This window comes from Paralichthys olivaceus, chromosome 16, assembly GCF_024713975.1.
Source record: "Paralichthys olivaceus isolate ysfri-2021 chromosome 16, ASM2471397v2, whole genome shotgun sequence".
In the NCBI taxonomy this organism is placed as follows: Eukaryota; Metazoa; Chordata; class Actinopteri; order Pleuronectiformes; family Paralichthyidae; genus Paralichthys; species Paralichthys olivaceus.
This window is the reverse complement of record NC_091108.1, coordinates 15,440,360-15,468,323: the sequence shown is the minus strand read 5'-3', so window position 1 is coordinate 15,468,323 and position 27,964 is coordinate 15,440,360. Positions and strand designations below refer to the sequence as shown.

General features: G+C 40.9%; 3 protein-coding genes across 10 annotated transcripts; 1 reads left to right on the top strand and 2 right to left on the bottom strand.

Annotated features, from left to right (window-relative positions):
- The first annotated feature begins 553 nt into the window (after positions 1-553).
- Positions 554-6,716, top strand: kcnmb3 (potassium calcium-activated channel subfamily M regulatory beta subunit 3). Of its 2 annotated transcripts, none has more exons than XM_069511118.1 (4): positions 554-868; positions 2,245-2,454; positions 3,682-3,853; positions 4,677-6,716. In XM_069511118.1, the coding sequence occupies exons 1-4, from the start codon at positions 783-785 to the stop codon at positions 5,037-5,039; spliced, it is 831 nt and encodes a 276-aa protein (XP_069367219.1). In that variant the 5' UTR covers positions 554-782; the 3' UTR covers positions 5,040-6,716. The 2 variants fall into 2 exon arrangements, with proteins under 2 accessions (XP_069367219.1, XP_069367220.1); XM_069511119.1 differs by having other exon boundaries at positions 556-868; positions 2,251-2,454.
- On the bottom strand, positions 5,912-19,453 carry LOC109639237 (phosphatidylinositol 4,5-bisphosphate 3-kinase catalytic subunit alpha isoform). The gene is made up of 21 exons (XM_020102607.2): positions 18,900-19,453; positions 17,653-18,068; positions 17,191-17,400; positions 16,794-17,044; positions 16,254-16,499; positions 15,972-16,057; positions 15,762-15,867; positions 15,008-15,160; positions 14,576-14,710; positions 14,221-14,345; positions 13,223-13,304; positions 12,880-13,044; positions 12,627-12,730; positions 12,269-12,440; positions 10,742-10,848; positions 10,278-10,399; positions 9,809-9,887; positions 9,445-9,615; positions 9,219-9,336; positions 8,952-9,103; positions 5,912-8,753 (listed from the first exon to the last, which is right to left on the bottom strand). Exons 2-21 carry the CDS (start codon positions 18,002-18,004, stop codon positions 8,483-8,485), a joined length of 3,207 nt encoding a protein of 1,068 aa, XP_019958166.1. The 5' UTR covers positions 18,005-18,068; positions 18,900-19,453; the 3' UTR covers positions 5,912-8,482.
- A 1,070-nt stretch (positions 19,454-20,523) lies between these two features.
- Positions 20,524-25,903, bottom strand: LOC109639687 (calcium-activated potassium channel subunit beta-2-like). Of its 7 annotated transcripts, none has more exons than XM_069511115.1 (9): positions 25,649-25,903; positions 24,675-24,731; positions 24,475-24,540; positions 23,821-23,919; positions 22,578-22,911; positions 22,301-22,423; positions 22,038-22,208; positions 21,583-21,778; positions 20,524-21,344 (listed from the first exon to the last, which is right to left on the bottom strand). In XM_069511115.1, exons 5-9 carry the CDS (start codon positions 22,709-22,711, stop codon positions 21,060-21,062), a joined length of 909 nt encoding a protein of 302 aa, XP_069367216.1. In that variant the 5' UTR covers positions 22,712-22,911; positions 23,821-23,919; positions 24,475-24,540; positions 24,675-24,731; positions 25,649-25,903; the 3' UTR covers positions 20,524-21,059. The 7 variants fall into 7 exon arrangements, with proteins under 7 accessions (XP_069367216.1, XP_069367212.1, XP_069367218.1 ...); XM_069511111.1 differs by having other exon boundaries at positions 24,475-24,536; XM_069511117.1 differs by having other exon boundaries at positions 22,809-22,911; positions 24,475-24,536; positions 25,649-25,901.
- Between the last annotated feature and the right edge of the window lie 2,061 nt (positions 25,904-27,964).

The window sequence follows — 27,964 nt, the reverse complement described above, 5'->3', positions numbered from 1 at the left end:
ACTAGATTGTGCTATGATAGAATACATTGGAAATAACACTGTATTATATTTAATACTGAATAAATTAGATATGACACACTGTCTGTTTTATTGAATGACTGGCTCCATTTCCAAGCTGCTGTGGTGTTCCTACCCTTGGGCTTGTTATGTTAAACAGAACTGTCACCAATTTAATATCGCCACATGTTTTTTCCAGCACCACATGAATAATACAAAGACTTTCAGTTGTTTGAATACCATATAAAAAACCCGCTCACCATCTTGCATGTGTCAAGGCAGTCTGACAGGTTTCAAGATCAACAGCCCGACGTCGTAATGAGATGTCGCAGGTCACGTGTGTTTGGGTTTGTTTTTTTTGTCTCTGTGTGCAAAGATGGTGGATTAAGTCTCCACCCTTTCCTGCTCTGCTCATTCTGTGCAAAAAAGTTAATCATCACGGGGGGATTCAGCTTTTCCATGACAAACTGCCTCATGCAGCTGAGCCTTACGGGCCCACTGAGAGGCCATTAGAATCCTACCTGCCTTACCTGTGGTGGTTTCTATGGAAACACACATGAGGGTGGAAGGTGCTGTTGCGCTCACCTTTGAGCCTTGGTAAACAACAGGGAGTTCCCCAGTGTATAAATTGAAATCTAGTCCACCCAGTCATTCGCTGCGCTGCACTGGAGCTTGTTGAAGATGATGAGTGAGGAGAACGACATTTGACTTTCAGATAGACAGGAGCTCGTTCGGTTGCCTGTACGTACTTGGGGCTGGGAGGTGGCTGAGTTATAGGAGTGAGCATGTTCTTGAACACAGCTTCTCCCCGGAGATCGTTCAACATCCCCATTAACATCAACCTGCAGGGTGCTCGAAGGCGGCAGACACGGTAAGAAAGGACAATCGACTGGGCCGGTGAGCAAGACTTTCAAAACACTGCCAGGACTTTATTATGAGGAAAAAACACCGGTGAAGTGTAACAGAGTTACACATTCAGGCTTCTGACTCTTGGGCAAATATGAGCATGTATGAATACACACACTGAATTTGATTGTTAATATTAATATTGGATTCCACTGATTCTACGCATTTACTTGTCATGGAGAACATTAGGTGTTGTGCATCCTCTGTGGCCCTCGAGAAACATTTCACGGAAAAATATCCTAAATGATGTCATCAGGTTTATCACTTAAAGTAGGGTAGGGGAACAATTTATCATCAAGGGCCATTTTAACAAGTTTTAAAACATCCTTCAAGGGTCATACTAAATTACTGAACACATAAATCACACTATCACACTGACTAGTCATAAATCCTGCCTCCTCAATGTTTGTGAATAGAATATGATTAATGCTCAAGTACGGTTTTAGTTCTTTATTTCATGCTGTAAAAACGAGTTTTGGACGGGTGATTGGATGAGCGCATATATCAACTGGGCCTCCTCTATAGGGCAGTACTGCGACTCTTTCATATCCTGGACATTTTAGCTTCATTTCTGGACCGTGGGAGGAAGTGAAGAGGCGTTGTCCATCTTTATATAAAGTATTGGTCTTGAGCAGGACTCAGCTTTCACAAGACTAAGTTTTGGAAAAAACCTCACACAGCAGCAGGTTGCCCCAAACAGGGAAGCTTCAAACTTCCATGCTCTGTACGGATGTGACACTCTGTCAGTCACTCTTCAAACTGGATCTGATGGACCAGCAGACTTGAGAGTATTTGACCTTTTTTGTCTTATGCCTGGCCTTAGGAGTATTCTACAGACGAGGGTTATGACCAGAAAGAAAAAACTGAGAGGACTATTTTTTCCATTTTGCAGTTGGAGAATAAAGTTTAAAGAATATATTCAACTCCCCTTGTCTGATTAGGAGTGACTGACAGCTATGTGAGCTACATCCTTGGGGTGATTGGTGTAACCATTGATATCTTTATAAATAAGACCACCTCTTCCAAGCTGCAACACAAGCTGCTTTCAGTTTAAACTTGAAAATTAATGTTAGTCTTTTAACTAGAGCTTACACATTTATTAAAAAAAATTTACTAAATCTCTCAGTATACTTTTTGTATTTTCTTTTGTATTTTCTTCTTTATACAGTTTCAGAGAAAATGATCAATTCACGAGGCGAACATGAGAGTTGTAAATGCATCGAATGAAATTGTAATCAACCCATGTGTCTGGCCTATCTGGATTAAATAAAGTCAACTTCAACTTAAACTTGATGCATGTATTTGCATGTATGTGTGTGTGTGTGTCTTTGTGTATGAGAGACACAGGGAGGTCCCACACACCTCTGCAGTGGAGGAGCAGGAGTGGAGTCGAGGAGTGGATGGACACGGAGAGCAGAGAGTTCGGTCCCAGATGTCGGTGTCGAGTGTTGGGGAGGACAGAGCCATCCTGCTGGGCTTCGCGATGATGGCCTTCTCCGTGCTCATGTTCTTTGTGGTCGGCATCACCATGGTCAAACCCTTTGTCAACAGGTACACTGCAGTCTGTCATCTGTGTTAGAAAGAAAGTCATATGGTAGACAGCACAATGAGTTTTATTTGATTTTGAACAGTATTAGAAATGTAAGACTATATTTTGTTCTAAATTACAAAACAAATACATTATGGAAATGAATAGATTATTTCATATTTAGCTATTGATTAGATTGTAAAACAGCTTTTTTATGATGATTGTCTTCTGAAAAAGTACTGCACTAAGTCAAATTTATACTTTATAAGTCAAATTGTAGGTATTTAGAAAAAAAACATCTACTGTACATCAACAATCATCAAGGAACATCAACAGAGAAAGTGCAAACTAGGTTATGGAAGCCGAATGCCATAAAGAAAAGACAGAACATATTAATTCTGCTATTATGCTATGGAAATAAAAATTATATATTTTTTATCATACATACGCACATCTTCCATAAAACGTGCAACATCAATTATTACGAAGATTGTCAGACCATGTCCCAAATCCATGCTTCCATGATACCATGTAGGTAAGTTGTATTTTTTGTGTTCACACTAGAAAGGTGACACCTACACTCGGAAATGATTTGATTATTGATGTACGTGATTCTCCCTCAAGGTGATGGAAAGGAAAAAGTAAATGGATAATATAGTAAAATGTAATTAGATTACATGCTGACAAGCTCTCAATGTCAAAGGTAACATGAAAATATTTGCCATGTTCACCATGAGTGTTGAGGGCTAATGCTAACATTTTGTTCAGCACAAATTAAGATGAGGCTGATGGGAAATTCCTTTGTGTTACAGGTATTTCATCATTGACTAAAATACCGAACATATTTAAATGTTGATATAATGATGGTCGTTGCTTGTGCAAGTCAGTGTTTGTGTCAGTTTATCGATGTTGAGATATTTCACAAGGTATGGGACAACTTTGACCTAATGGTGGCGCTAGATGTAAAGTCAGTGGATTGCCAAAGCTAGGTGTCATCCTCTGGGCACAATGAGTGTCAGCACTCAATGTCACAACGATTCATCCAAAGCTGTTGAAGTATTTCAGTCGTGACCACAGCGATGACTTGACTGACGGACAGACTGACATTGCCATTCTTCCAGCCTAGAGCATAGTTAAAGCATAAAATAAATCCACAGCACACAGCAGAGAAAGAAACAGTGGCTTCCTCATTTAAGTGTGCATGTTTTGTGGATGTGCATCCTAAACATTTCCTGGCTCTTGTTTTCCAGTGACTGGGGGGAGGCCAGCTGTGCGCTGATGCAGGCCGACATCCTAACAGAGTGGGTGGACTGCAGAGGTGTGAGCACCGTGCCATGCCTCAGGGTGATGGTTAACCTCACGGGCTCCAATCAAAGTGCTTTTCTACACTTAGACGAAGAATCGGTCCTCCTCGCTCCTGAGGTACTATGGTAAAGTCCGGCTCGTAGGTCTCACCTCTAGTTTCATGAGCCTCTTGTTTGGATGTGCGTCTCACCAGGTCAGGCTTGTCAACTGCAGGAAAGAACACCTGCAAATTTGCCTGGAGGTGGATCTAAGCAGGGGGAGATATAGGGCTTTTTCTGTTTCTCCCTTTCCTCTTTGTGGAGTATTCATAAGTTCTTCAGAGTTAAAAAGCCAAAAGGACCGAGGCTGAGCGCTCAATGCACTAAAAATTAAGAAAACACATGCAAATAGAAGAAACACAGGCAAATGAGACAGGAGCCAAAATAAGCGTTTCAGACAGAGGCTGAAAAGAGAAGCAGCAGAAATGGACAGTGTGAGTTAAGTAAAAACCCCAATTAAAATTAAAATCTGAATATGAGCAAAATGTGTCTAAGTTTGTGTTTTTCATGTATGCACTGCAACTGCCATATCAGACCATTCTGTTTTGTGGACAGTAATTTTGCTTGTCAGGATTCAGAGTAGTGTTCATGTTAGCCATTCAAGCAGGGACTAAAATACACATAAGAAAGCAGCAAAGAAAAAAGCTAAACTAACAGACAGGACAGAAAACTATCACCCTGATTCCTGTGTTCGTCTGAATAAGTGATGCCCCTCTTCAGTCCCACTCACTGAGACTGCATGAAACAATCTGACATATCTGTGCTGCAAATGGAGGCCAAAAAGGGCTTTCCCTTTTTTGACCTTGTAGCTCGTCTCACTGATTGCAATCAGCACTGCCAACAGCGACAAGCAGCTCGATGATAGAAATGACACTTCTTGAATCATATCTTTTCTTTCACAGTGTTTCTACATACCCAAATGTCAGATGGACAGAACAGATCTTGAAGCTGAAGTCCAGAGAGTGAAACGGATGTTGGACGCTCAGCAGGGGAGCACGTCGTCATGCTTCATCGACCGCACGAGACACCCCAGGGAAGTGATCTTGAGCAAGAAGTACACGCTGGAGAAGGCCCTGTTTGCTCTGCTGTGGCCCTGTCTGATGCTGGGCGGTGGAGCTCTGCTGGTGGGCCTGGTGAAGCTGACACAGTACCTGGCTCATCTGGCCGCTGAGGTGTGCAGTGGTGCTGCAGGGGGCAGCCTGACGTCAAGATACAGCCAGGGCAAACTGTACAGACTCCTACGGAGGTCCAGCGTGCCATTTTGAAACAGTCTGTGTTTACGCTTCCGATAACTGTAACCACAAGCCAAAAACACAGTTTGTTGTCAGGTAACTGGTACAGAGAGAAGCAGGGCTGGTATAGAAACATGCCCAGAGTAGATTCAATTTAGCTCTTTTAGTTACAAATAAGTGGAATGAATAAAAAACATTAAAGTCAGGTTTACCAAGTTGTTTCTGAAACACTTTTGATCTCATGTGTTGAAATCTTTTTCATGTTCCAATAGCCATTAATAAATAAAGTTGTCAGAAAAGAACATGAACAAAGTCGGTGTCAGTGGCCCTCGCAGGACTTTAATTAACACAAACACACCTTGTGTTACTTTCCATCAAGAAACTACACGGGATGAACAGATTACATTAGTCCACAGCAATTCAATCAATTCTCTGATTTGGCTTAAGGAGACTGTAATGACACCATGGTTTGAGGACTCCCATTCTGCCACAAGTTTATTTATTTTAGAGGTGTGGTTGACGACTAGAACGTCTACACGTTTGTATGATGTGGCTGAGAGGGTGGGGGAGGTATACCTTTTGCCTGGGGGGGGGGGACACTCCTTCTTGCCAGACCACTGTCGCCTCCTCGTGACCTGTAGTCGCCAGGCCACAGTAGCTGCAACACACCTGAACCTGTGGCTGAACTGTAAAGAGCATCTCCCACACATGCAGAGTCGTGTCGTTTCTCGAGGAAGATTGAGAGAAAAATGTATTTTAAACACAAAAATACAAAGATTGTTCATGTACTGATTCAAGCCCTGTCCCATATTGTTTTTCATTTTTATTATGAAGCAGAAACGAAGTGAATATCCTTGTAAATAACATCATTTGATATGTGTCAGACATTGTAATAAAATAACCTATTACGATAGGGAGAAATGTATTTATTCAACAACACAATAAATGAATGCATACAGTTCATTATCAGACATGGTCATATGATGACTAAAACAAATATTTGAAGGTTTTTTAATGATATATACAGATGGACAGATAACTGAATCTGGTTCTTTTTTAAAAAACATGCAGGGCAGCGTCTTCAACCGTATAGTACTCACAGGGCAAGAGATCTCCACGGGACATTATGATATCACTCTGACAACTGCATCAAGTCCTCGTCCTTCATTCAAGAATTCAACTCTGCTTTTTCATTCATATGGTTTCAACAACTCGAGGCCGTCTACTGGGTTTCGTATGAGGATGGTGCATGTTATGCATGATTGCTTTTTTTGGTTAGCAGTTACATATATGAGTTTGCTTTACAGTTAAAAATACAAAAATATATTACCTCTGTAATTATTCAAGGAAAGCATTTGCACATGTAGTAGCAGTATCAGTATCTGTTACCTTCATTGTGACTTTGTTGTACCCCCACACAAGTAACAAGGTCATTTCTATACATGAAATTCAAGTAAACAACATCAGGTCAAACAAAAGGAAAAGTAGATATTCAAGGACCTCATGCATGAAGTGTGAGAAACAGAAAAACAACCATATCATGTGGATGTATAAAGGGAAATAGCATAATTTAGTTAGTTCTTCCATGAAGAACATGTGGACTAGCTTTCTCAGTTTGGGTCCGGCCCACTGCTCTGTATCCCGTACAGAACCACATGCATCTCGTCAGGATCGGTTTCCTGGGCATTTTTTTTTTTTTTAAACCAAGAACAGAATCTAAACAAAAATTGACTTTCAGACAGACTCCTTTCCAGGAAACCGCCCTGTTGGGTATCTTTTGGTAAAGCTAGAACATTTACTGACCTCTTACGTATGTGTCTGTGCGGCGAACAAAACTGCAAAGACTTTTCTTCCGCACATGAGGGCGACAATCATTGGAGAGAGTAGGGAAGAAGACACTTGGAAGGTTTCAATTAAAATAATTCACTTAAGTTACTTTTTTTAACCTGGACGTCATGACCTGGGTCTTTATGGCAAATGTGAGCAGAGAGTCTGTCTTAAATTATCTTCCGTAAGAGGGTTGAGGAGACGGGAGCAAAACTCAACATCCTAAATATTTTACAGATGGCTTAGATGGAGCTCCACGCAGGAGGAGGGGGAAAGGCAGGGTCCGAAGGCGTATCTCATTGTTCTTACTGTTGGGAAGAAGTAAACAATATTGTTTTTCTTCCATGCACAGTCTGTACATAGTTCGGACACACTCGTTTGTGTGAGTGTGTCTCGCGTTCCCCTCTCTGCCTGACTCTGACATCAAGTTCTTTTTTTCCTCACCATACAGTACATATAAAGATCACAACTTGCATAGTGTAACAGCACAGCACACAAAATGAATGTTATGCATCCTTCTCTCTTGCGTTTCTCGCCTTCATCAGCTGAACAACAAAAGACCAATTCATAACGCGTGATACAGCTGGCCATCAGGAAGCAGTTCTGCAGTCCCTCGATGTTCTGTAAAGAAGATCGATGACCAACATTTGTGCCTCAACGTCACCTGACACAGAATAATACTGATAGACAAAACAAAACAAATACTGCAGAGATCAGTGCGATGAGTACACGAGACTTGGAATAGTACTGACTATTTTCTTTTACAATAAGACTGCGGAGTAGTGGGGTTACGTAGTACTTTGGCTCAGTAGAAAATAGACTCAAAAAGGAATATGTGCACTGAATGCAGACAAGTCTATGAATATTTCTCTGTACAAAGGTCAGGTATTTTGTGGTGGTGGGATTTCTACACAGTGGACACGTCGTCTGGGGGCATGAAATAAATCATGGTTTCAGTTGCTGTGAAAGTGTTAAATGCTAGCTAAGTGTTTTCAACACGTCCTTTGTCAGTCTTGTAATTATAGTGTTTGTTTTTATTATTGTAGGGACTTTGTTTGGGCACCTGTGAGGCTGCGTTCACAGCATCTCAGCTGTCCTGGCTTGTGTCCGCCAACATCTCGCCCATCTTCATTGTCGGAATAGATAGTGGAAATCAACAGTAAGTTTATCCATAGAAAAAGCCTGCTGTGCTCATAGTGTACCACTTCAAAATGTTCCTTTCTTAATGCTGATGGTTGTCGTATTGAAAGAAGTTTTTAAAAATATGAAAAATAAAAATTTGTCCCAAGTTCTGTTTGGGTGAAGAAGGTCAATGTAGTCCAGGTCCATCACACTTTGAGTTTCTATGGAAAAGACAGATGAATATAACTCCACCCTGCCTTGTTGAGTTCATAGTGCAGGGCAAGACATTCAGACACCTAAAGAAATAAGAGCAATTAGGCATCATGTCCCTGAAAGTGGCCCTTCTGAGCACCCTTAGTTTGTGGTGCATGGGCACATGATGTTTCAGAGTCAAATGCTGGCGGTAATATTAACCAGGCCTTCGTGGAGTTGGGCAAATACTTATTTTTGCTTCTCCCTTCTCTTTTGGTTTTTAGTGTGCTGTTGTTGCCACAGTCCTTTACTCCTCGCTTTGCGTACTTGCCATTTTAGTTCATGGCATGCTGGCGGATCGTGTGAAAGATCCAGTCCATCTTGGTAGTCCAGCCGCCATGGTGAGCGTCGTTCATCTGCTTCATGAAGTAGTCCAGGGCTTCCTGCTCCGACTTGTCCAGGGCCAGGGTCTTCCTGATGTAGGCGATGTCATCGAATGACTGCAGCTCAGGCATCCCAGAGCCCAGCATCATAGAGAAGAGGTTGATGAAGAGGTTGGCGTGTTGTCGGATCGCCAGGTACGCTTTGTAACACATTTCCTGGAACCTGAGGGGTAGAAGGAAAATGTTACCTATGTAGTGGAAGAAATAAATGTGGGGACAGACAAAACAACACAGACCAGTGGGGTCAAGTGTGAAATTCAGCCACAAAGAGGAGATGGAAGCTCAATCTCATGCTGTAAATATACTGCAACCTTTTTCTTTCATCCAAAGATAACAAACTCATGTACTCTGCTGCCGTTACCTTTCGAACTCCCTTGTTTTGGTACACTCTTGAGTTCCTTTGCTAATAACGATTAAGAAGTCCTGTGTAAGCACAAAAGGCACACGCTCCCTCTTGTACCCAAACTTCTTCTTTTTGTGGTCGAGGAAATGGCCAAAGTCTATGTGAAACAGCTGTGAAAATAGAAGAAAAAACACAAAATTCAATTAAACACTTAAGGAAAAGTATGTAAAAACAGAAAGTACGTACGTGTATATATAACATAGAAATGTTAAATGTTATCTTTACCTGTCCATCATCTTTGACCATGATGTTGCTATTGTGTCTGTCTCCTATGCCCAGGATAAATGTGGCTACACAGTAGCCTGCACATGATCGTGTGAACAGATCTATGGCCTGGTCGTACCTGAGAGATCAAGAAAACAGAGAATACTTGTGTCTCAGAGAGGATCCAGTAACTGTGTGGTCACCTCTTCATCCTACAGCTGTATAAATCACTGTTGTTGCCACTCACATCTCTCCCTTGTTCTTGTCCTTGAGCCACTGGTGCAGTGTGTGGCTGTTGAACTGCAGCGCCCCCTTTAGGCCTCCTTTACACTGGATCTGCATGATGGTGTGCGAGCTCCTCACCACCTCGATCAACCCCACACAGTCGCCGATTGACAGGCAGCCGTACGGCAGCATTCTGTGAACACAAGCATAGAAAACATCCAGAGAGGCAGATAAAAAAAAATGATGGGCTTTATATGAAATGACCTGAAGTGGCTGGCGGGATTTGACACTAATCTGCATTCAAGCGCTGAGTGCAGAACATGAAAGGTCCGGTGCTGTTGAAGTGTACCTGCATCGTTGATGTTACAGTGAAGTGAGGAGCCTACCTGAGATCAAGGCCTTGGTTCTGCCAGATGTTCTCCATTATCCTAATGATCTGCAGCGTCAGCATGTCCTGCCTCAGATCTGCGGCGGTACAGAGAGACAAGGAAGTGAACACTAGCTCGTCTTTGATCAACCCCAAAGATGCATTATAGAGCAGAGCTGTCAAAGTCTGTTTTGTCATACACGGTGCTGCAAAATGCACAAGCAGCTGAGAAATGGGTGATTCAGATAACATGACATGTATTTTTTCTGGATTCCGTGTAAAGAGCATAGATGAGCTCGTGTTTGTGTAACATGATATGCCCTACAGGCTTCAACTGAAATTTGCTGCATGCTAAGCAAACAGATATTCAAGACAAGTTGTTTGTTCATGAGTGTGTGTGAGAGAGAGAGAGAGAGACAGAGACAAAGGGTGGACAAAGAGAGGCAGAGAAGCAGAGAGTAAGAGAAAAACACAGGGACAAAACTCACCATCTCCATTTTTGAAGATGATTTCGTTGTTCTGGAAAAGCAGCTCTGACATCATATCTGGGTTTTCCCAGTTGAGCCACAGCGGTCGCTTGGCTGATGACATCATCCTGCATTCCTCGAGGCTGAAACACACACAAGGATGTTCAAAGAGGAACAGAAAAGACAGAAGAGAAACACTAAGTCCTAAGCAGTTGTTCCTGTGCTCTCGAGTCCAGACTCAACTTAATAAACTGTAAATTAGCTCTTCCCAACTGAGAGATGTGGACTGGGTCCACAAAAACAAGGTTCTGTTTGAAGAGCGATGAGTTCATTATGTTCCTAAATGTAATCTTACACAAAAGGCCATTTAAATTACACCTAATTGTATTTTATTCCTGAAGGACAGAAAGGTAAAAGTAACACCCTAAAAGGAAATAAGCATTAAATGCCAACCATTAGAGTTAGATAAGAGAGTGCTGCTGTACCGGAGGTTTCCCAGCTGATGTGCTGGATTCAGTGGGGAGGTGAAGCTTTGCAGTGCATCCATGTAGTCCGGCCTTCTCATCTGCTCCACCAGAAACTTCATTTGAACCTTTGAAGAGATGGAAAAACTGTATCAATAGGTTTTTCCACAGTCTCATTTTTCAGATCAGTTTCATAAATTGTCATCTCTCACAATAACATAAAACACCTCTAGTGTTCCATTCTTTATGCATCAATTTGCTCGGCCTCTCCCCTTCAGACAGAATGTAATTCTGTAAGAAAGACTGCAGCAGTTATTAATGCTGCTGCTGCCGAGCAGCTGGATGAGTGAGCCAGCCCGGTAAAGTTTCTGGTCAAGGCTTTTGTCATCTCACGCCTAGACTACTGCAAATCCTTCAGGCCGGTTTACCTGCTAGTGCTATCCGATCTCTGCAGCTCATCAAGAATGCAGCAGCTCGACTGGTCTCCAATCTACCTAAGTTCTCTCCCACTACACCACTTCTCCACTCCCTTTACTGGTTACCAGTGGCTGACTGAATCTGCTTTGAGACACTAGTACTTGTGTACTGTGCTGCGAACGGATCGGGCCTAGTCTACATCCAGGACATGGTTAAACCTTACACCCCAGCCTGTACATAACGCTCTGCATCAGCCAATCGGCTTGCTGCTCCCTGAGAGGGACACCTAGCTACTCAACGAAATCACAACTGTTTGCAGTCCTGGCTACTAGGTGAAACACGATCCCCATTGACATCAGGACAGCAGAAAGTCTACACATCTTCCGCCGCAGGATAAAGACATCTGTTCTGACTACACCTTGGCTAAGAAGATTATACCTAATAACCATCGTCAACTCTGGGGTAATATATTATTAGATTATTTCATATTCAAGTTCTACTAATAGATCAATTTCACCTAAGTCTTACTCACTGAGCCTTTAACCTATGAGTGAAGCAATTTTTTGCTCAGAGGATTCATGATGAAAGCCATATACTAATCAGATAAGGTTGAGTATAGCTAGTTTGCGAGCTAACCAAGACCTCAGCAGAGACAATTAGCAAATTAGCAAGTGGCTAGAACATTCTTGTAGCCTGCAGTTAGGTATTAAATTTAAAATTACCTTCAGTGTTTTTGTTTGTTAGCTGTGTTTTCTCATTATATCTCAAATTATCTGGTTTTGGATTCAGATAAAAACTTCAATAGTGTCCCGTACATTTATTTTGTCATTTTTCTTTATTTATGATCTTCCTTTATTTATGAATAAAATATAGTCCCTTTAGATGTGTCCTCTGCATTTATTTGCTCTTTTAAGTAACTCCTAATATTTATTTATTTTTTTTCTGTATGATTTTTTTTTTTATTACAGTAGGGATGACTCCAGTTTTCTTTTTAGTGTCATCCTGGTTTGTTTGAAATATATTTTGCTGTAAGAAGACTGAGGGCAACTGTCCAAACTTAGACCAGATGTTGTTAGGATTAACTCAACGATTCAGTGGATCACAATAAACAGCTAGCGGCTGTTGGATTACCTTCTGTGCCTCATCTTTTTTCTCCTGTTTGAGGAGGTCGGTGAGATTGATGAGTTTCTCCATGGCCTCCACCTGTCTGCTCAGGTGCTTTAGATACATGCCACACGCCCGGCAGTATGACTCAAGCAGCAGGCCAAACCGCTGGCTCACTGTCTTGTTGTGCATCTCTGACCTGTGAACATACAAGAAAAATAAAACAGTGAGATGTTGTTGGTGCCCAGATGGAAAACATGCACATAGATATCCACAGATATTCCAGTATCACAAATATTGACAGCAGTTTAAATTTGGCATCACACAGTTAAGTTCCATTCAAACGAAAATGTAACCGATTAAGTCTCAAACAAACAGCTCTCACTTTAAATGCCAGAAGAAGAAATGTCCTATCCTCTGATTTGTTAATGCCCTTTTCAGCAAGAAGCGTGCAAGTGGGTTATCAAGGTACTGCTCATACTTCAGAACCTGGAAACAGACACAGAAAACATATACCATAAAAGCCACTTGGAGAACATGAATGAACATGAAGTAAAATATTGAGAATATTTCTTAGAATAATTTACACTGCTTACTTGCAGCCATTTATAGTACAGCCAAATAAAGATGCAACACACCTGAACTAGTTGAATGAGGTACTGAGAAAGTTTGTCATCTGTTAGATATTTTTCAAGGCACTTCACGGCAAAATCTCTGATCATAGGATCGGGGAAGTTGCAATCTAGCAACTCCATGGCTTGTTCTGGCCTGATAGCAGGCCAGTCCTTCAGAAGGCAATACATCTATAAAAACAAACAAACACACAAACATGGACAGCTATAAATATGCATATATGTGTATATATATATATATATATATATATATATATATATATTTGTTGCATTTGTACAACAACCAAGTTAGACGGTACATGATGTCCTTAAAAATAAAGGTGTGTCAGCAGTAGAAACCTGAGCTCACCTGTGCAACCTCATCTCTGGAGTTCCATTTCACAGCCAAAAGGATCTTGGGAAGGATCTCTGGCATGTTGACACAGTCTTGTCTGGAATATGTTTGGAGATAGAATTAGTTTCAACCCTATATGCAGGGTTTCCCTTAGGTTTTGTTTGTTTTGGTTTGTGAAAATATGCATTTTTGTTAAAACCCCAGTTTAAACACAGGTTGTTGTTTTCACAGTACAATCAGACATTAGCATGAAGGAAAGAAAACAAATATGCTCACTGAGGATACAGGAAGTGAGTATGTCATGAAGCAACCTTTGCATTTTGTGAAGGATCACACTGTGCTCCATTGAAAATGAAATTGGTAAAACAAGAGACCTATAGTGAATGGATTTGAAATGCTATTTAATCATCCTTTCATGGCCCTCTGACAAAGAAACAGTGTTTGGCTGCTTACCAAAATTTCTCTAGTCTGTCTGTAGACAGCTCACTGTCTCAGAGGCCACTAGTCAGCTAATAGTCACTGTAGCGAGACGACTCCTCTCAGTCCTCAATCCTCTCGCTAAATTATTTTCTCTGACCGTTAACATTTTTCACACTGCAGTCTTTTGGAGCTCATTCTTAGCTAAACTCCTGCAGGTTAAATTCTAGAAGGGCTGATTTGCTCTAAAAGATTAACAATAAAAAGACTTGAAAACACTCATTATCCTAGCAACATAATAAAGCTAAAATAACCCGCAAAATACCGCAGTTACTATTGCATGTTCTCCATTCAAAAAGAAATATGGTTTTACATTATGGTCGATACAGTTTAATCTTTCTCCAGTGAATAGTTTTTCTCTTTCATTCAGTTTAGGAGCTACACCCAAGTCTGATAATTGTAGGGAAAATCCTGCATATGACAGTGGAATATGTAAAATGTAATGGTTTTGATAAGTTTGTTTATACCAAATTCTGAAAAACCACTTATACACCTTCAAATCCCCTCCCCATGGTATATAACTATATACACATTACCTGTGCCTCCACAGAAAGTCTTTCTCCTGCTCTGTGATTTCAGACAGCGGGTCTCTGTTGCACACCTGCCGCAGCTGCTCGTTGTCAGTGTCAGTCAGGGGGTTGTCACGCGCCAGTCTGTTACTCTGTGACACCACATAACTGACTTTAATAATATACACAGAACCACATGGAGTCAATGCTGACAAGTGTGACATAAAACTTCACATGTGAATAAAACAGTGATTGTATGTCAACCTCTGTGATGTGATTGATTTATGTGGCAGCTGCTCATGATTTAAATAATAATTTATCTTGATGAATCAGATAAGTGAAGCAAAAACATGAAATAAACAACAAATGCTTGTGGTCTTACCAAACCAGTGTGGCAGTAATTGAAGCCAAGCTCTCTGGAGATATTCCAGTTTGCATGGTCCTCAATGGTGGTCATGTCAGGGAACTTGACAGGGCAACTGAAGTGGTCGAACTCTAGCTCAAGACAAGGGGTTTCCTGCATGTTCAGAAAGGGTTGTCAAAGGGTTTCATTTAATCAAAGACAGGTGCCTGGATCAATGAGTTATTAATTAAGTAGAATAAGAAGCTTGGTTGCTTAAATCTAGGCAGCTTAAATCCAGCTATATAACTCCATAGGTTGTCATAAGCTCAATTAAAACTAGGACATGAAGCTTAGAGGTCATAAGCAGACACAAGCATAACATATATTTGTGTTTGTACCTTATGATAGTCGGGAAAGTTAATGTTTTACATCATGCCATTCCATGTATTTGAGTGTGAGAATTATATTCACCTTGTTGGGGTTAGAGCCTGTGACGCCGATAGGATTGAGCAGGTCTTCTAGGCCATGTGGGACAGGCCATAGGTTGAGAGCCATCTTCCCTGCTACTAGTGTGTGGGTGTAGTCAAACAGGTTGATGTTGCCCCAGGCAAGAGGACAGTGCTCCTACAGGAAAATACCAGCAGGATGATGCATATGAAGATGATTAAACAGGCAACATCTCAGGGCTATGAAACAGGCAGGCGTAGTACGGCTCGTGGAGAAGTTGTTTTTATTCCATGTCAACATTCACTGACCTCGTTGACTCTTCTGACTCACTAAACAGAAATTCAAACGACCTCCCTGCATCCAAACACTGAAGAATCTTTAAGTGACATTTGATGTTATAATTCAATTAGTCTTCAACTAAAATTGCAAGAGGTCCAGAAATTAACCCTCCTCCCCTTCAGGGGTCTGAATAATTATGTACAAATATAGGCTCATGCTTTTTACCAGCACTTATACAAGTTGCTTTTGTAACGATACAAACCGGCAAAAATGCAATGCCTTTGCTGAACAAACATAAAACAAAATGCAATAAACATTTTGTCTTGGAATTTACACAGGCCTACATTTCTTTTATCTATAAAGATGTAACAACCTCTGGTGTGTGTTGTAAATGCTGTGATACCTAAGATGTCCTGACAAAAATCTTTCCTCTCTACCTTTCTTTAATTGAACTGCACTCAAGTTATATACAACTTCAATGCAGAATTTCACTGCTGACCTCTTTGGCTCCCTTCCTCCCTTTCACAGAGCAGATGGAGAGGCAGAGTCGGGCGGCACGGGGGATGTCTGGAATGTACATGTCGTAGTTCAGCCACTCATTCCACCTGTAATAAACAAGGAAACAACCATTACCATAATAGATATTGTTACTGATGCAAAGCTGAGAGAAATTCCAGAGTATAAAACACTACTCCTCATCGTGTATTACCTGGGGTTCGAACAGGGCACGCGCTGTGTGTTGACATTGTCACACAGCTGCTCTCCACCGTGGTAGATCCCAGTCCTTACATAGATCTAAAGCAGTCGCAAGAACAACATATTTATATAAAAAGTCCCTGAGTGATAACGGTATCTTTCACTCAATTTCTGAATGGGTCAAGTACTGGAAATGTTAAGAGTTTATTTAAGGCAATGCAGAACAAAGCAGAGAGTCTTTAAAGAAAGCTACATAAAGTAGTTCCAGCACCACACTGTTGTACTGCATTTGTACCTTGTCGATGTCTCTGATGTTGACATTGACGTAAGTGGCGCACAGTATCCTGATCCTCAGTGTCCCACTGATTGTCCACAGAGCCTTGGTGGCCGTTTCCCCATTCATGTAGGGCGTTGCTGTGGATATTCGCCTTGCATACGACGGCATTGTGAAGTTGTCCATGGGCAACTGGGTATACAGGCTGTCTTTTGCCATTAGCATCAGGTTGGGCATCCGTCCAAGCATGATACAGCTGCGCACATACTGTTGAGCACAGTCAAATTGACATTTTGAAGGAATTCATGCTGTTTGACATTTTGAAGCGATTCATATTCCTAGGTTTATTAACATCTGAATTACTGAATTTTACAATTACAACTCTACAATAACAATAATGCACTTTGTACTTAACATACCAAGACATGTATGGTCTATTCTTGAATCAGCACATTATACGGGCAGCATATTTTCTGAACTGGATGTTAATTTGACATGAAGCGGATCTCTTCCCCCTTTAAGTGCAATAGCATCAGTTAAGCTATGATTAAATTAGATTACCTTGTACTGACTCAGAGGGTATTTCTCCAGTAAGTACTCGTCACAGCCGCACACTTTGAGGATGTATTTTCCCTGATACTCCTGCACACACATCTTTAACTGCTCCTGGGAGAGCAGCATGCTGCGCGTCTTCTTACGGATGGCTTCCGCAATCACCTGTTCCGGCACATAGTCATGGTTGATCTTGAGGGTATACTTCTGTTTGTCATTGCTGGGTGACACAATAACCCAAATGACAACAATGATTTGACCTGAGGGAAAGAAAATTTAAAGAATAATTTTAGCAACACACCCAGTGAAGGTGCAAACAGAAAAATGTGAATGTTTATAAAATATATTGTGATGTTCTCGTTGCAGTGAACATTTGCTTCCCAGTGCCTGGAGTAAGATGTCTTACCTTTATCTAGTTTGTTATAGATGTGCCGGGGAAGTTCTACTGAGGATTCTACATTGGGAGGGTACACATATAAAGCTCTACTGTGGGGTCCGTTACTGTCTCTGAGGTCCACAGCATCTTTGCAAACATTTAAAATGTTTCTTCTGAAGTCCTGCACCTCTGGATCTTTCACCAAATCAAACTCACATATAGGCATTCCAATAGCAAAACCTACAAGGGAGCAAGTGAATAATAAAAATTAGTTGCGAGTCCTTCGACATCAAAATGATTTTTCATGACACGTAAAACAATACGTTGCATTTCATAACACAATATATGGTGTGACCAGTTAAACCCAATGGTATTATGTTAATCCTCCTCACTCTGGGTAATGACATTGCCAAGGACAACAGCTGTTATAGTATATTACTCTATGGTGTAGCAGATTGTTTTGTAACTACGTAAGATGTCAACGAACCATACCTATCTCTCGGTTTAGAATTTTCTCTTCTCTGTTGCCCACTGGCTCAATAACTTTGAGGAAGGCCTGGAAGAGTCTGAGATCACACAACCTCCTGGTCTCATCGTAAAACTCCTCCCGCTCTGCCTCCTGGGTGACACTGACAAAGATGTAGGAGCTCTCCTCCTGCAGCAGATGGTACAGAGGATACTTCCTGGCCTCTTTGAAAAGCTCATGCTTGACTGTGATCAGCGTGGCCTCCCGAAGGCACTCCAATGTAAGAATCATGCCATTTGGCAGAAGGCAGTCCACTAGGATGCTGGGGGGCATCAAGTGCATCCCCCATAGTTCTCCTGAGGAGGGCCTGGGAGGCATGGTTGTGCCAGCAAATCTTCTCTTTTCAGAGGCTGGTAATTATCAGATGAGTGACGACTACTCACTGTGAGAGAGAAGGAAACAGAATTATATAACAACCATTGACCTGTGTACAGTACTAGTACAGAAGGTAGTGGTTAGGATCTGACTTCAGAGATGGTGTATATGTATGGGAGAAGAATATAAACATGTTAAAGTTAAATGCACACTTCTGAGGGTAATTTATTATGAGCTGCCAAAACCTTTCTATAATGTAGTTACATGACATAGGAAAGCCTACAGCAATATTACAGAGTACTAGTAACAGGGTTTTGTTTTTCATGAGCTCACCACACTGCACACAGCTGTGGAGATATTTACACAAATAATAGCAACACGCTAACAACTTATATAACTTGCAACACAGAGATATCACTTTGTAAATTTAATTATTATGACGTTAGCATCAAGGCCAAAGATAACACAGCTTGTCAATGCAAACTTTAGCTTTAGTGAATTTAAGCTATCAGTGGTGTCAAATGAAAAGCACATGAAAAACCCATGTAAACAAACTTGCTAGCAAACACCCACACTTAGTTCAGTGTGGCTAACACTGCTAAGGTTTAGCTTTCAGCCCACGCTTGACAGTCGATTCGACTGGTCCCACTGTAATGCTGCTGCTGTTGTGTGTTGTTTCATTGCTAGCTAGCTCACCATGCTAGCCAGGTCCACTAAGCAGATCAATGTCATTTTAAAATATGAAAAACATCCGCTCAGACACAAGCTAATGTGACGTTACTACAATAACACGGGTGCGACCCCACAGTTTGTTTTGAATCTGTGAAACTGGTTTAGTTGAAAGTAAAAGCAAACACACAACAAAGCATGAGGGGAGAAAAAACAAATATAATGCTACCTGTGTCAGATAGCTAACACCGCCCGGTTAGCCGCGGCTAGCTCTGGAAGTCCCATTCGTGCCCGCTATGGAAGTCTCAGCCAGCGGTGCTAGCTCTCCAGCCGTACTTCATCCAAACAATGCTACCGAGGGCCCGGGACAGTCCCGCTTCAGTGGAACAAAAAGACGCCCCTAGCTCCCGGTAGAGTTGCCAATCTGCTGCAGTGGAATAAATGTATAATGCTTCATAATGCTCTCCGTCGTGCTGTCCCGAAAACACACACACTAACAGTTTGGTAGCGAGCTAGCTCCGCGCAGCAAGGCTAGCAGCAGCTCGAGGATTGCTAGCTGGCCCCTCATCAACAGTACGCACCGCCCACACACACACACACACACTCTCTCTCTCTCTCTCTCACACACACACACTAACACACACACACTCACACAGTGTCATGAGGTGAAACTGGGGTTTCACAGCAAGCGGCTCTTCCTCTGTAGAAAGTCCAGTGAAAAGCACATGAGAGGAGTGTCTGAGCTGGTGGTGTGTTCTGCAGATATTGATCCATATGTGGAGCCAGGAGCGGTCCTCCCTACAGCATGAGGGTGTCCGGGTGGATCCTCCCGGAGGAAAAGTGGAGTGAGGAAGTGGAACTGACAGACGCAGAGATCTTATTACCCCATTGTGTGTCTATCAGTGTGTGTTCATCAATTTGACTATTTTGTATTTCAATGGAATTCAAGCTATGTGATCATGGGATTTAGATCCAGACAGAGGAGAGTTTTTCGTGAACTTTTCTATCCTCTGAAGATTATGATTTATTATAGCTGCAGAGCCACGTGTGTTCATGTGATGCAAGAGTGAACTTCTGATTCTGCAGGAAACAGAATTATTGATTGATTATACTTTTTTAAACCTTTATAAACTTTATACATCTTATTCTGTTTAACGAATGTATCCTTTTATTTATTCAATTGTTTGCCTAGCTGTTTGCTTTGTCTGAATGTTTTTACTTTAATATCCCACTTTTTATTTCTGGTACTTACTCCTCTTTTTTATCTTTATTTCACTTTTATCATTTTTGATAATGTCTTTGATATGTCTTTTTTAGAATGTTATAATTGTACTTTTATTCTTTTCACGTCTCTTCCAGTATTGTATTATTCAATCATTTGCACATCTCTTTAAGAAATGTATTATTTTATCTTCATCTTTTTCACATCCCTTTTAGCATTTTGTTATTTTATCTTTATTCTTTTCACATCTTCTTAAGCATTTTTTTATTCTCTTTATCATTTTCACATATTTTTTGTCTTTTAATGTTTCAGATTTATTCATTTCATTTTTCTTTTGTTATTTTAATATTCTATTTATTATTTTTATCATATTTATTTTATCCACATTTCAAATTTATGCGATTTTCGACAGCATTTCCTCAGTTCCTGGAAATGCTGTCTTGCCTTGGATGTGTCTTTGTCTGGCTTTTTTCTGGAAAGCTCTTTGCGTTACATTGTTATGAAAAGTGCTTTTCAAATATTTGGTGTAGGTGTAGCACAATATCATTAAAATAATATGTGTACATGTATATACAAAAATAGATAAAAGGCCTACTGCATACTGGTCATTAGTCATAATTGGTCATCGTGGTGGTGAGTATAAAATAAGAATATATTATTGTTTCAGAAAACAATTTGGATTTCAATACACCAAAGACAAATTCTCAGAGTTGTACAACATTGCACAAGCACAGAAGACATCTTTGGAAAGACAGGACAGTGTTTTGCTATGTCTGTTTTTTGGCATTATCATAAAAACATTAGCAATATAATTGGTGTCATATAATACACTGGATTTAAATTTCCTGGTAGAATGAACTTCCTTGTAAACAAGTAACTACAGAGTTTTTTTGTTATCTACTAACACCATGCAAAACCCAGTCCAGTTTTCCTTGTACAAGAGCCAGCTACACGTCAGACAGTTGCCGCCTTGGAACATTCACTCCACTTTTATAAACAGTCACATCCTCAGGCCGCAGTGAATCTCATCTGTTCCACATGTCTCAGCTGAGGAGGAAAGTTTGCTAGAGGTCACACCAAGGTTGCTTGCTTCAAACAATCCTTGTCACATCACGTGTCCGTCACTGAACCACCATATGCTTGGCTTTCATAGCTGCCGAATGTATTTCACCTCTTGATCTTCCCTATCTCCTCACTGAGTCTGGAAAGGTACTGTGTGAGCTTCACCATCATGATGATGAGGGCCCCTCCTGTGATCATGCAGGAGGGCCAGAGCAGCGAGTGGAGGACGACGCTGTGGTCGTACAGCCGGGTCAGGAGAACGGTCTCCTGCTGCTCGGAGGGGTCGTAGTAACAGGGGACCTGCTGGTTGACCTTCAAGTGCTCTGATATGTTCATAATCATGGTGTGCATGGCCACGCTGTCCTTCTGGCACCTGGGCACATAGAAACACTGCAAGGACAGGGCGGAGGCACACAGAGGTTATTTAGAGGGCAATGATGTCTGTTTATTTCACAACACTGAATACATTTTCTTTTAGCTTGACCAGGAAAAATTACAAATCCTATCTGCTAACATTTTCTGCATGGGAGCAGAGTGCATCTATAACCAGGCCAACATCTGACAGCCGCTGCCAACATTTGAAACGGTTCAGTAATTCCTTGTATTTTCCCTCTGGCACAGTACTCACTTCAGAGCTGGCATCCTGGGTCTCTTCATTGTGAGATAAACGGCTGACACGGCCCGTGTTATTGACGCTCACGTAGACCTGCAGACAGGGGTATTTGGAGACTCTCCAGCAGTCTGACCCACAGTTGTAGGAACAGTTCATGTCTGCTGTGACCGTGGAGTTGCGAACAACACACACACCCTCCTCTGTCCACACACTGTGTTGACATTTAAATGAAGATCCAATTTCAATGCACAAAAGAGAAAGCATTTTGAGTGGTATTATGGTGTGAAATCAACGTGGTTTGGGGTGTAATTTGTCCCAGATAATCTGGTTTCAAAAAAAGTATTTATTTTTGCAATTTTCAGCTTGAGAGAGCACTGACTCAGTTTGTCAAAAGGCACATGTGATGAATAAAACATGATTCTGGCAGGAAGTTAACTCCTACTTAAGGTGTTTGAATAAAAGGCCTGTACCTGTCTGCATAGGAGCGTAATATGGTGATCCCCAGGACAAAGTACATCATGACAGATGAGAGGATCATTCCCAGACCAAGGAAAATGGCCCGATCTTCTCCGGGCTTTAGAGCTGTCACTGTCTTCTTCTTGTCTAATAAATCTACCTCTCGAAATTTCTGGTAGATTGAGCTGATGATGGAAAATGACAAATGACATGAAAATCCAACCTCTCTCTACTTTTTACTGGATGTTCAGGCCTGGAATTGTATAAACTTTGTTACCTCCTCTCATTTCCTCTCACCGCCCCTCTTGTATTTTTGGCTCCTGCCACAAAGAACATCTTTCCAGATGATCTACGTCCTCCTGTGCTCGCTGAGGCCGAACGGAAAGATTGTTGAAAAGACCTGTGAAGAATCGCAGCTTATTTTATATTTAGCTGTGATGCAGCATACGGGGAAAAGCACTTTCCCCCAGCAGGATCATGAACAGAGCAGAAATCCTAAGCCATCGGTCGCAAAACAAACTTGCGATTAAAGAGAACAACAGATTTTACTGTACCTTTGGTGCATGTTTGCTGTTTTGAAAATAAGTCCAGTTTTATACAAAAGAAATAAGAATCCTGACAACCCTGCAAAACAGCAGTGCCTGAATATGGGAGCTGGGCTGGGACAGGAAGTACCCCAGGTAAACATCACATTTTGAACACAATGCAACTCTACAAAAGGGTAAACAAGATGGCAGCTGATAGGTGTTAATGCTGATGAGGCGCTCCATGAAAAAAAAACTTACCTGCTGTATCCTGTACACTTCAGCTGTCAACACAAAGTCATTGGCTCCTCTCTTGACACAACAACAACACTTTGCATGTGCCTCCTCTTGCTCCCTGCAGCTCCTATATCATTTGCACAAAACACAGTATTCAGTGCTGCACATGAGGCTTTCAGCCCCATAAACAACATTAGCCTTGATTCAGAGGCAAAAGAATGGGCGGCTGAGACATCATGAGTTATTAGTTTTGGGTTTGCCGAGCGTTAGCGTCAAGGTGAGGGTCAATGCAAACCCACTCATGAAATTGTCAGGTATTTATTCACAAACATGATTTATGACAAATGTCTTTACGTGACCGTGTTGTAAAGCGTGTGCGGTCATTTGCTCACATCAAATCTGGGATGTCATGGCCCTGTCTAAATCAATAGTCTGTTGTATTATGAGCCACAGGACATAGCAATAAATTAAGTAGGAGTCAACAATTAAGTCACATTATTTATTTACTCTCCTTCAGATGCAGAATAGTCCTTATGAAATGGAAGTTTTATATTGTTGGGTATTTCTGTAGTCATCATTCCGCCCTTTAACATGTTAATTTTTGCAGAGGATAAAAACCTGACCAGAGGGAGCAGCAAAGCTCGAAAACAAGCCAACGAGTTCCTTTTCGATGAGTAATTTCCTTATTGTATTACATTCCCAGCTGCGATGGGGAAATGTTGCTGAGAGACAACCCCAGAGTGACACAAGACATCTGAAGGAGCCCGTAAAAGTTTCCTCGAAACATTCCATGCGAGGTTGCATGCTGCATGTGCTCACAACAGTCACACACGTACGTGTATTTTTTTATGCTCGAGTCTGACAACTTCCCAACTTTTCTCCTCTGTAAAGACACGCTGACCGTTGCCCTTCCAGGGCCTCAAGTTCCACACATAACTGTATTGATTTCAGCTAAACATGGAGACGCACACGGTCAGAAATGTCACCTCACCCCTTGCATTACAGTCCAGCAAAAAAGAGCCAGGTGACTTCCTACCTAATAACTTATATGGAATGGCTGGTGTCCTCAATGATATGTGGGACAGGCAGTCTCACTCAGGCTCAGAGCTTGACCTTGCATGGCCTTCTGTGTCAGCTATAAGGGAGGAAACACATTTATACCATGAAAATATATTGTTCAAAATTAAAGTACATATTGTCCACATTTCAGATTGAAATATTTTACATGAATTCTCTGTTTTAGCTTGATCATTTTCTCATTTATCAAAACTGACAGTGATTAAAACATTTTTCACTACAGCAATAAAAAAGTATATTCACTCTAAAGTTAATCAGACCCGTGAAAATCTGAAACGATTGAAGTGAAATGGCTAAAACTGAACTTAAATGGAAACAGTATCATAGCCATCGGGTGAGAAAAGGCGATCTGAACGACAGCAGAAAAGTACATTTAAAATAAATCCATCCTCATATTTCTGCCTATTTAAAAAAGCTACTGAGTCTGCAGTGTCACAGCATGAAGCAGTGGAGGGGGACAGTCTGAGAAGTTGCTCCAGCTCACAGCACTGGTGTGAAACTGCTTATCCAAGCAAGAGCGCATTGTTCAGATTTCCCTATTATCAGTTTAATGAAGTACATATCCTGAGCCGAGGGCAGATGGGATCAGCTGACCTCACTGTATAATATTTACCGTTATGTCCTTGGTTCATGTTTTTTCCAGCTGCCACTCTCACATCTTGTGATGCTGAAGGCCTGACTGAATGAGGGATGAATGGCATGTGGTAGAAAGATAACAACACAAACACACAAAGAAACACAAAAAAAGACGATTAAAGAGTCAAAAGACACAAACACAAAGTAAAACAAACTAATTTGAGGAGACAAACTCACCTTCACCATGGCCCAACAAAGCACATTTAGATTCAATCAATCCACAGTTTTTGGGATCTGCACCAAATTGTACATAGTTATAAATATCAGTCCCATAAACATGTTAAACATTCTCCATCTCACCAGAAAGTAAGTGAAAAGAAACCTCCTGGATCCCCCCCCCCCCAAAAAAAGACAAAAGTACTACAAAAAGACACAAACAACTACAAAAAAAATACAAAAGTTAAAATTTTATGTTATTTGTGACTTTCTCTGGATTTTATTAAGCTCCTATTACAAAATAAAGGTTTGATACGTAGGCAAACCTGAGACATGAGGACTCTGAGGTTTGCTGCTGCACTTTTAGCTTTAGTACATGTTTACTCTGTACGCACACTGAGTGGCAGGGTGGAATTCAAAGCCTGGCCTGCTATCATCACGCTCTTTCATGATGAATGTCTCAGGAAGTATTTTTTGCTTCGTCCTTACAGTGATAACTGTTTCCTGTCAGGTGTCCTGTGAACTGTTTGGTGCCTTAAAAAAAAGTTGCACGCTCCACCACACAGCACCAAAGCAGCAAATACTTACCTGAGGAGCACACACCAGCAACTGAGTGGTGTGAGCAAAGGACAGTCAACTAATCTACATGTCAAAGCTATATTATACAAACATGCATTATTTTGCTGTTGAGTGCATGTGCCTATTAAGTCTATTTAATTGTAATTCATCCGGTCAGTCATTAAATCCATAAATCAGGGCCCTTCTAAATAGATATCAGATGGATGAGACATGTAAACATCTTTAGCATCAGTGCTATGTGAAGTGAGTTAACCCTCTATTGTGAGCTGGAACATCTTCAGACACGGTCTCTCTGTTTCTACTTCTACCTGAAAATAAACTCTTTCTGTGCACATTCAAATTACAATAAGCCCCCAGCTCCTGTGTGTACTGGGATAAAATAGTGGAGGTAATATGTCCAATCTGTGAGATCCTACCTCTTGTCGCTGGGTTGTTATGATAATCCAGACACTGGGCTACAACTGTCAGCAGTGACTCTCCGACATGGTCTGGGCTCCGAGGGACATCAGCTGGCGACCTCTTATTTAAACTCTTACTCCAAGTGGACAGGATGCCTGCCATACCTGTGTTAGTAATATGAGTTCCCTGTACAATGCTGCCGTGCTTAAAATGGTCCCAATGGTCCCAATGAATCACCACTGTACTCTGGCTCTGAGGGGGCTCCGCTGTGGGCCTGTCGCTATGTTTGTTGCAGGCACTTCCACAAAGGAATTCAGGAGCAGTTATTTCAAACACCTCCGCCTTTCCATGTTACACATGTACAGTATGCCTAGGCAACTTCAAAGTGAAACACTGAGACAAGAACACTTACGGCCACTAGGTGTCTCTGCAACCCCAGATACAGGAGAAGGAAGAAAGTGGGCTGGGGAGATTCCTCTTTGAATTCTCTTTGTCTGATTTACCAGCAACAGATCAGATGAAATGAGAAACTATGTCAGTGCGAGGTTGTTGGTTATAGATCTATAGAGTTACATCTTTATAATGGATGTATAACACACAGCTTTCTTATGTACCCAAAAAAGATGCACATTAAGAAAGTTTAAAAAAAAAATTAAATCAGTAAAACAGTTAAAAATTATTTTAGTGATTTATGTCTTTATTTCGTTTTATTTCATGCTATAAACATATCATTAATCAATAGGAAAAAAATTTTTTAAAATATGGTTTATGATCAATATACCGGCCACTGACTTATTTCACCCTGTCAGAACATTACACCTTAATCTGTAAGCTATTTTCAGATGTATAAACTGTATTATTGGTATATTTCTGTATAATTTTACATTCTAATTATGTGACTTCAAAAAATTTTTATCATAAAGGCCTTAACCAACACAACACTACTCATCTTGTTTATGGAAACACTGGAACAAAAGTCTGATGTGTATTTAATCCCTGTGTAAGGTGCGATAATTGAATTTTAAAATAGTTTTTCTGTATTTATTTATTTATTTATTTTTATATTATTTTTATGTGGACCCATGAGTCTCAAAAAAAGTGTAAGTATATATTTTACATTTCTGTTTATTGTCTTGTTCTTGGTATATTTTTAAAACCCAGTTCCGTATCCTATTATATTTTGAAAAGATCCCCCTCACATCACTGCTGTCTTTTAATGTGGGCTTGCATCAAATATACTCAAATGAGTTGGCTCACACTGCACGTGCCAAATGTTTTTTACTGAGTTCGGAAAATCCAGTTTTTCTCAATGTGCATTAACCTACAGAACAATCTGAAAGCTCAAATCATTTTTATTCTTATCTTATTTTACCACTAGCTGTTCTTATTATATTTTATTCATTTGTTTTAATTGATTCATTTGCTTTAAATCAAATTTGAATCCCTTATGCTGTTTCTTATTTGTGTTTTCTTTGTGTCTTGGAATGTTTTGTTTATTCTTTGAAATTTATCATATTGTAAATCAGGTCTCTAGTTAAAATAAAAGTTAAATGAATGAATAAAAATCCCAAGCATTTAACCAGTGATGACAGAATTGTTCCGCTCAGATGAATTTTCCCTCGCAGTCTTCAGCTAGGAGCTAGTTTGTCCTTGACATCAGCAGCATCAGGTCATATTCTACTGGAAGTGCACAGTTATTACCACTTTAAACCACTTTCTTTCTCCTCTAAGACACATCCAGTGAGGAGAACAGTACAAAGAGTGCAATATAAAAGAAAATCTCCACAGCTGCTTCCTTACTCTTTAGCTCAGATGCCTTTCTGAGGTAATTATACCTTGGCCTTCAGCCTTGGAAAAAAATAGCACCCCTTCCGCATACAGTATGGGCCAGCAGAGAAAATGTGCACGAATAGCAGGATGAGAAAAAAAAGACTCAAGGGCAGATGGAGAGGCATTCTCATTTATTTGAGGTTAGGCCTAAACATAGCTGTAAGGCGTGCACGCTGTCTTCAAGTGCCACATTTGGAGGCAAAACAATAGTTAGTGAGAGAGAGGATAAAGGACGATTCTGCTCCTTTGTCTCTCATGAATTAAAAATAGCTCTTGCTGAGCAGGCAGAGGAGCTGAGCTGCAGTCCCTGCTCCTGCTCCCTTTTCCTCCTTTTTCTGTCACTCACGGTTTTAAGCACGTAATGCATCATGTTGATGATGCACGTGAGGAGACTTTTACTTCAGCTGTCGGATACAGTTTTTATCATCTTAGGTGCAGGATGTGTTAATGATATTCTTACAGTGGTTAGTGGAGGTGTCGCCTGCAGTGCTGTTGTGTATCAC

Coding starts and splice junctions, on each gene's coding strand:
- kcnmb3 (XM_069511118.1), top strand. CDS start 783: ATGTTCTTGAACACAGCTTCTCCCCGGAGATCGTTCAACATCCCCATT. Junction 869..2,244: donor GCTCGAAGGCGGCAGACACG/GTAAGAAAGGAC, acceptor TGTGTATGAGAG/ACACAGGGAGGTCCCACACA. Junction 2,455..3,681: donor GTCAAACCCTTTGTCAACAG/GTACACTGCAGT, acceptor CTTGTTTTCCAG/TGACTGGGGGGAGGCCAGCT.
- LOC109639237 (XM_020102607.2), bottom strand. CDS start 18,004: ATGCCTCCCAGGCCCTCCTCAGGAGAACTATGGGGGATGCACTTGATG. Junction 15,161..15,761: donor GGAGGAAGGGAGCCAAAGAG/GTCAGCAGTGAA, acceptor ATTTTCCTGTAG/GAGCACTGTCCTCTTGCCTG. Junction 14,346..14,575: donor ATTACTGCCACACTGGTTTG/GTAAGACCACAA, acceptor GTGGTGTCACAG/AGTAACAGACTGGCGCGTGA.
- LOC109639687 (XM_069511115.1), bottom strand. CDS start 22,711: ATGTTTACCTGGGGTACTTCCTGTCCCAGCCCAGCTCCCATATTCAGG. Junction 22,209..22,300: donor GTGAGAGGAAATGAGAGGAG/GTAACAAAGTTT, acceptor TTCCATCATCAG/CTCAATCTACCAGAAATTTC. Junction 21,779..22,037: donor TTACGCTCCTATGCAGACAG/GTACAGGCCTTT, acceptor ATGTCAACACAG/TGTGTGGACAGAGGAGGGTG.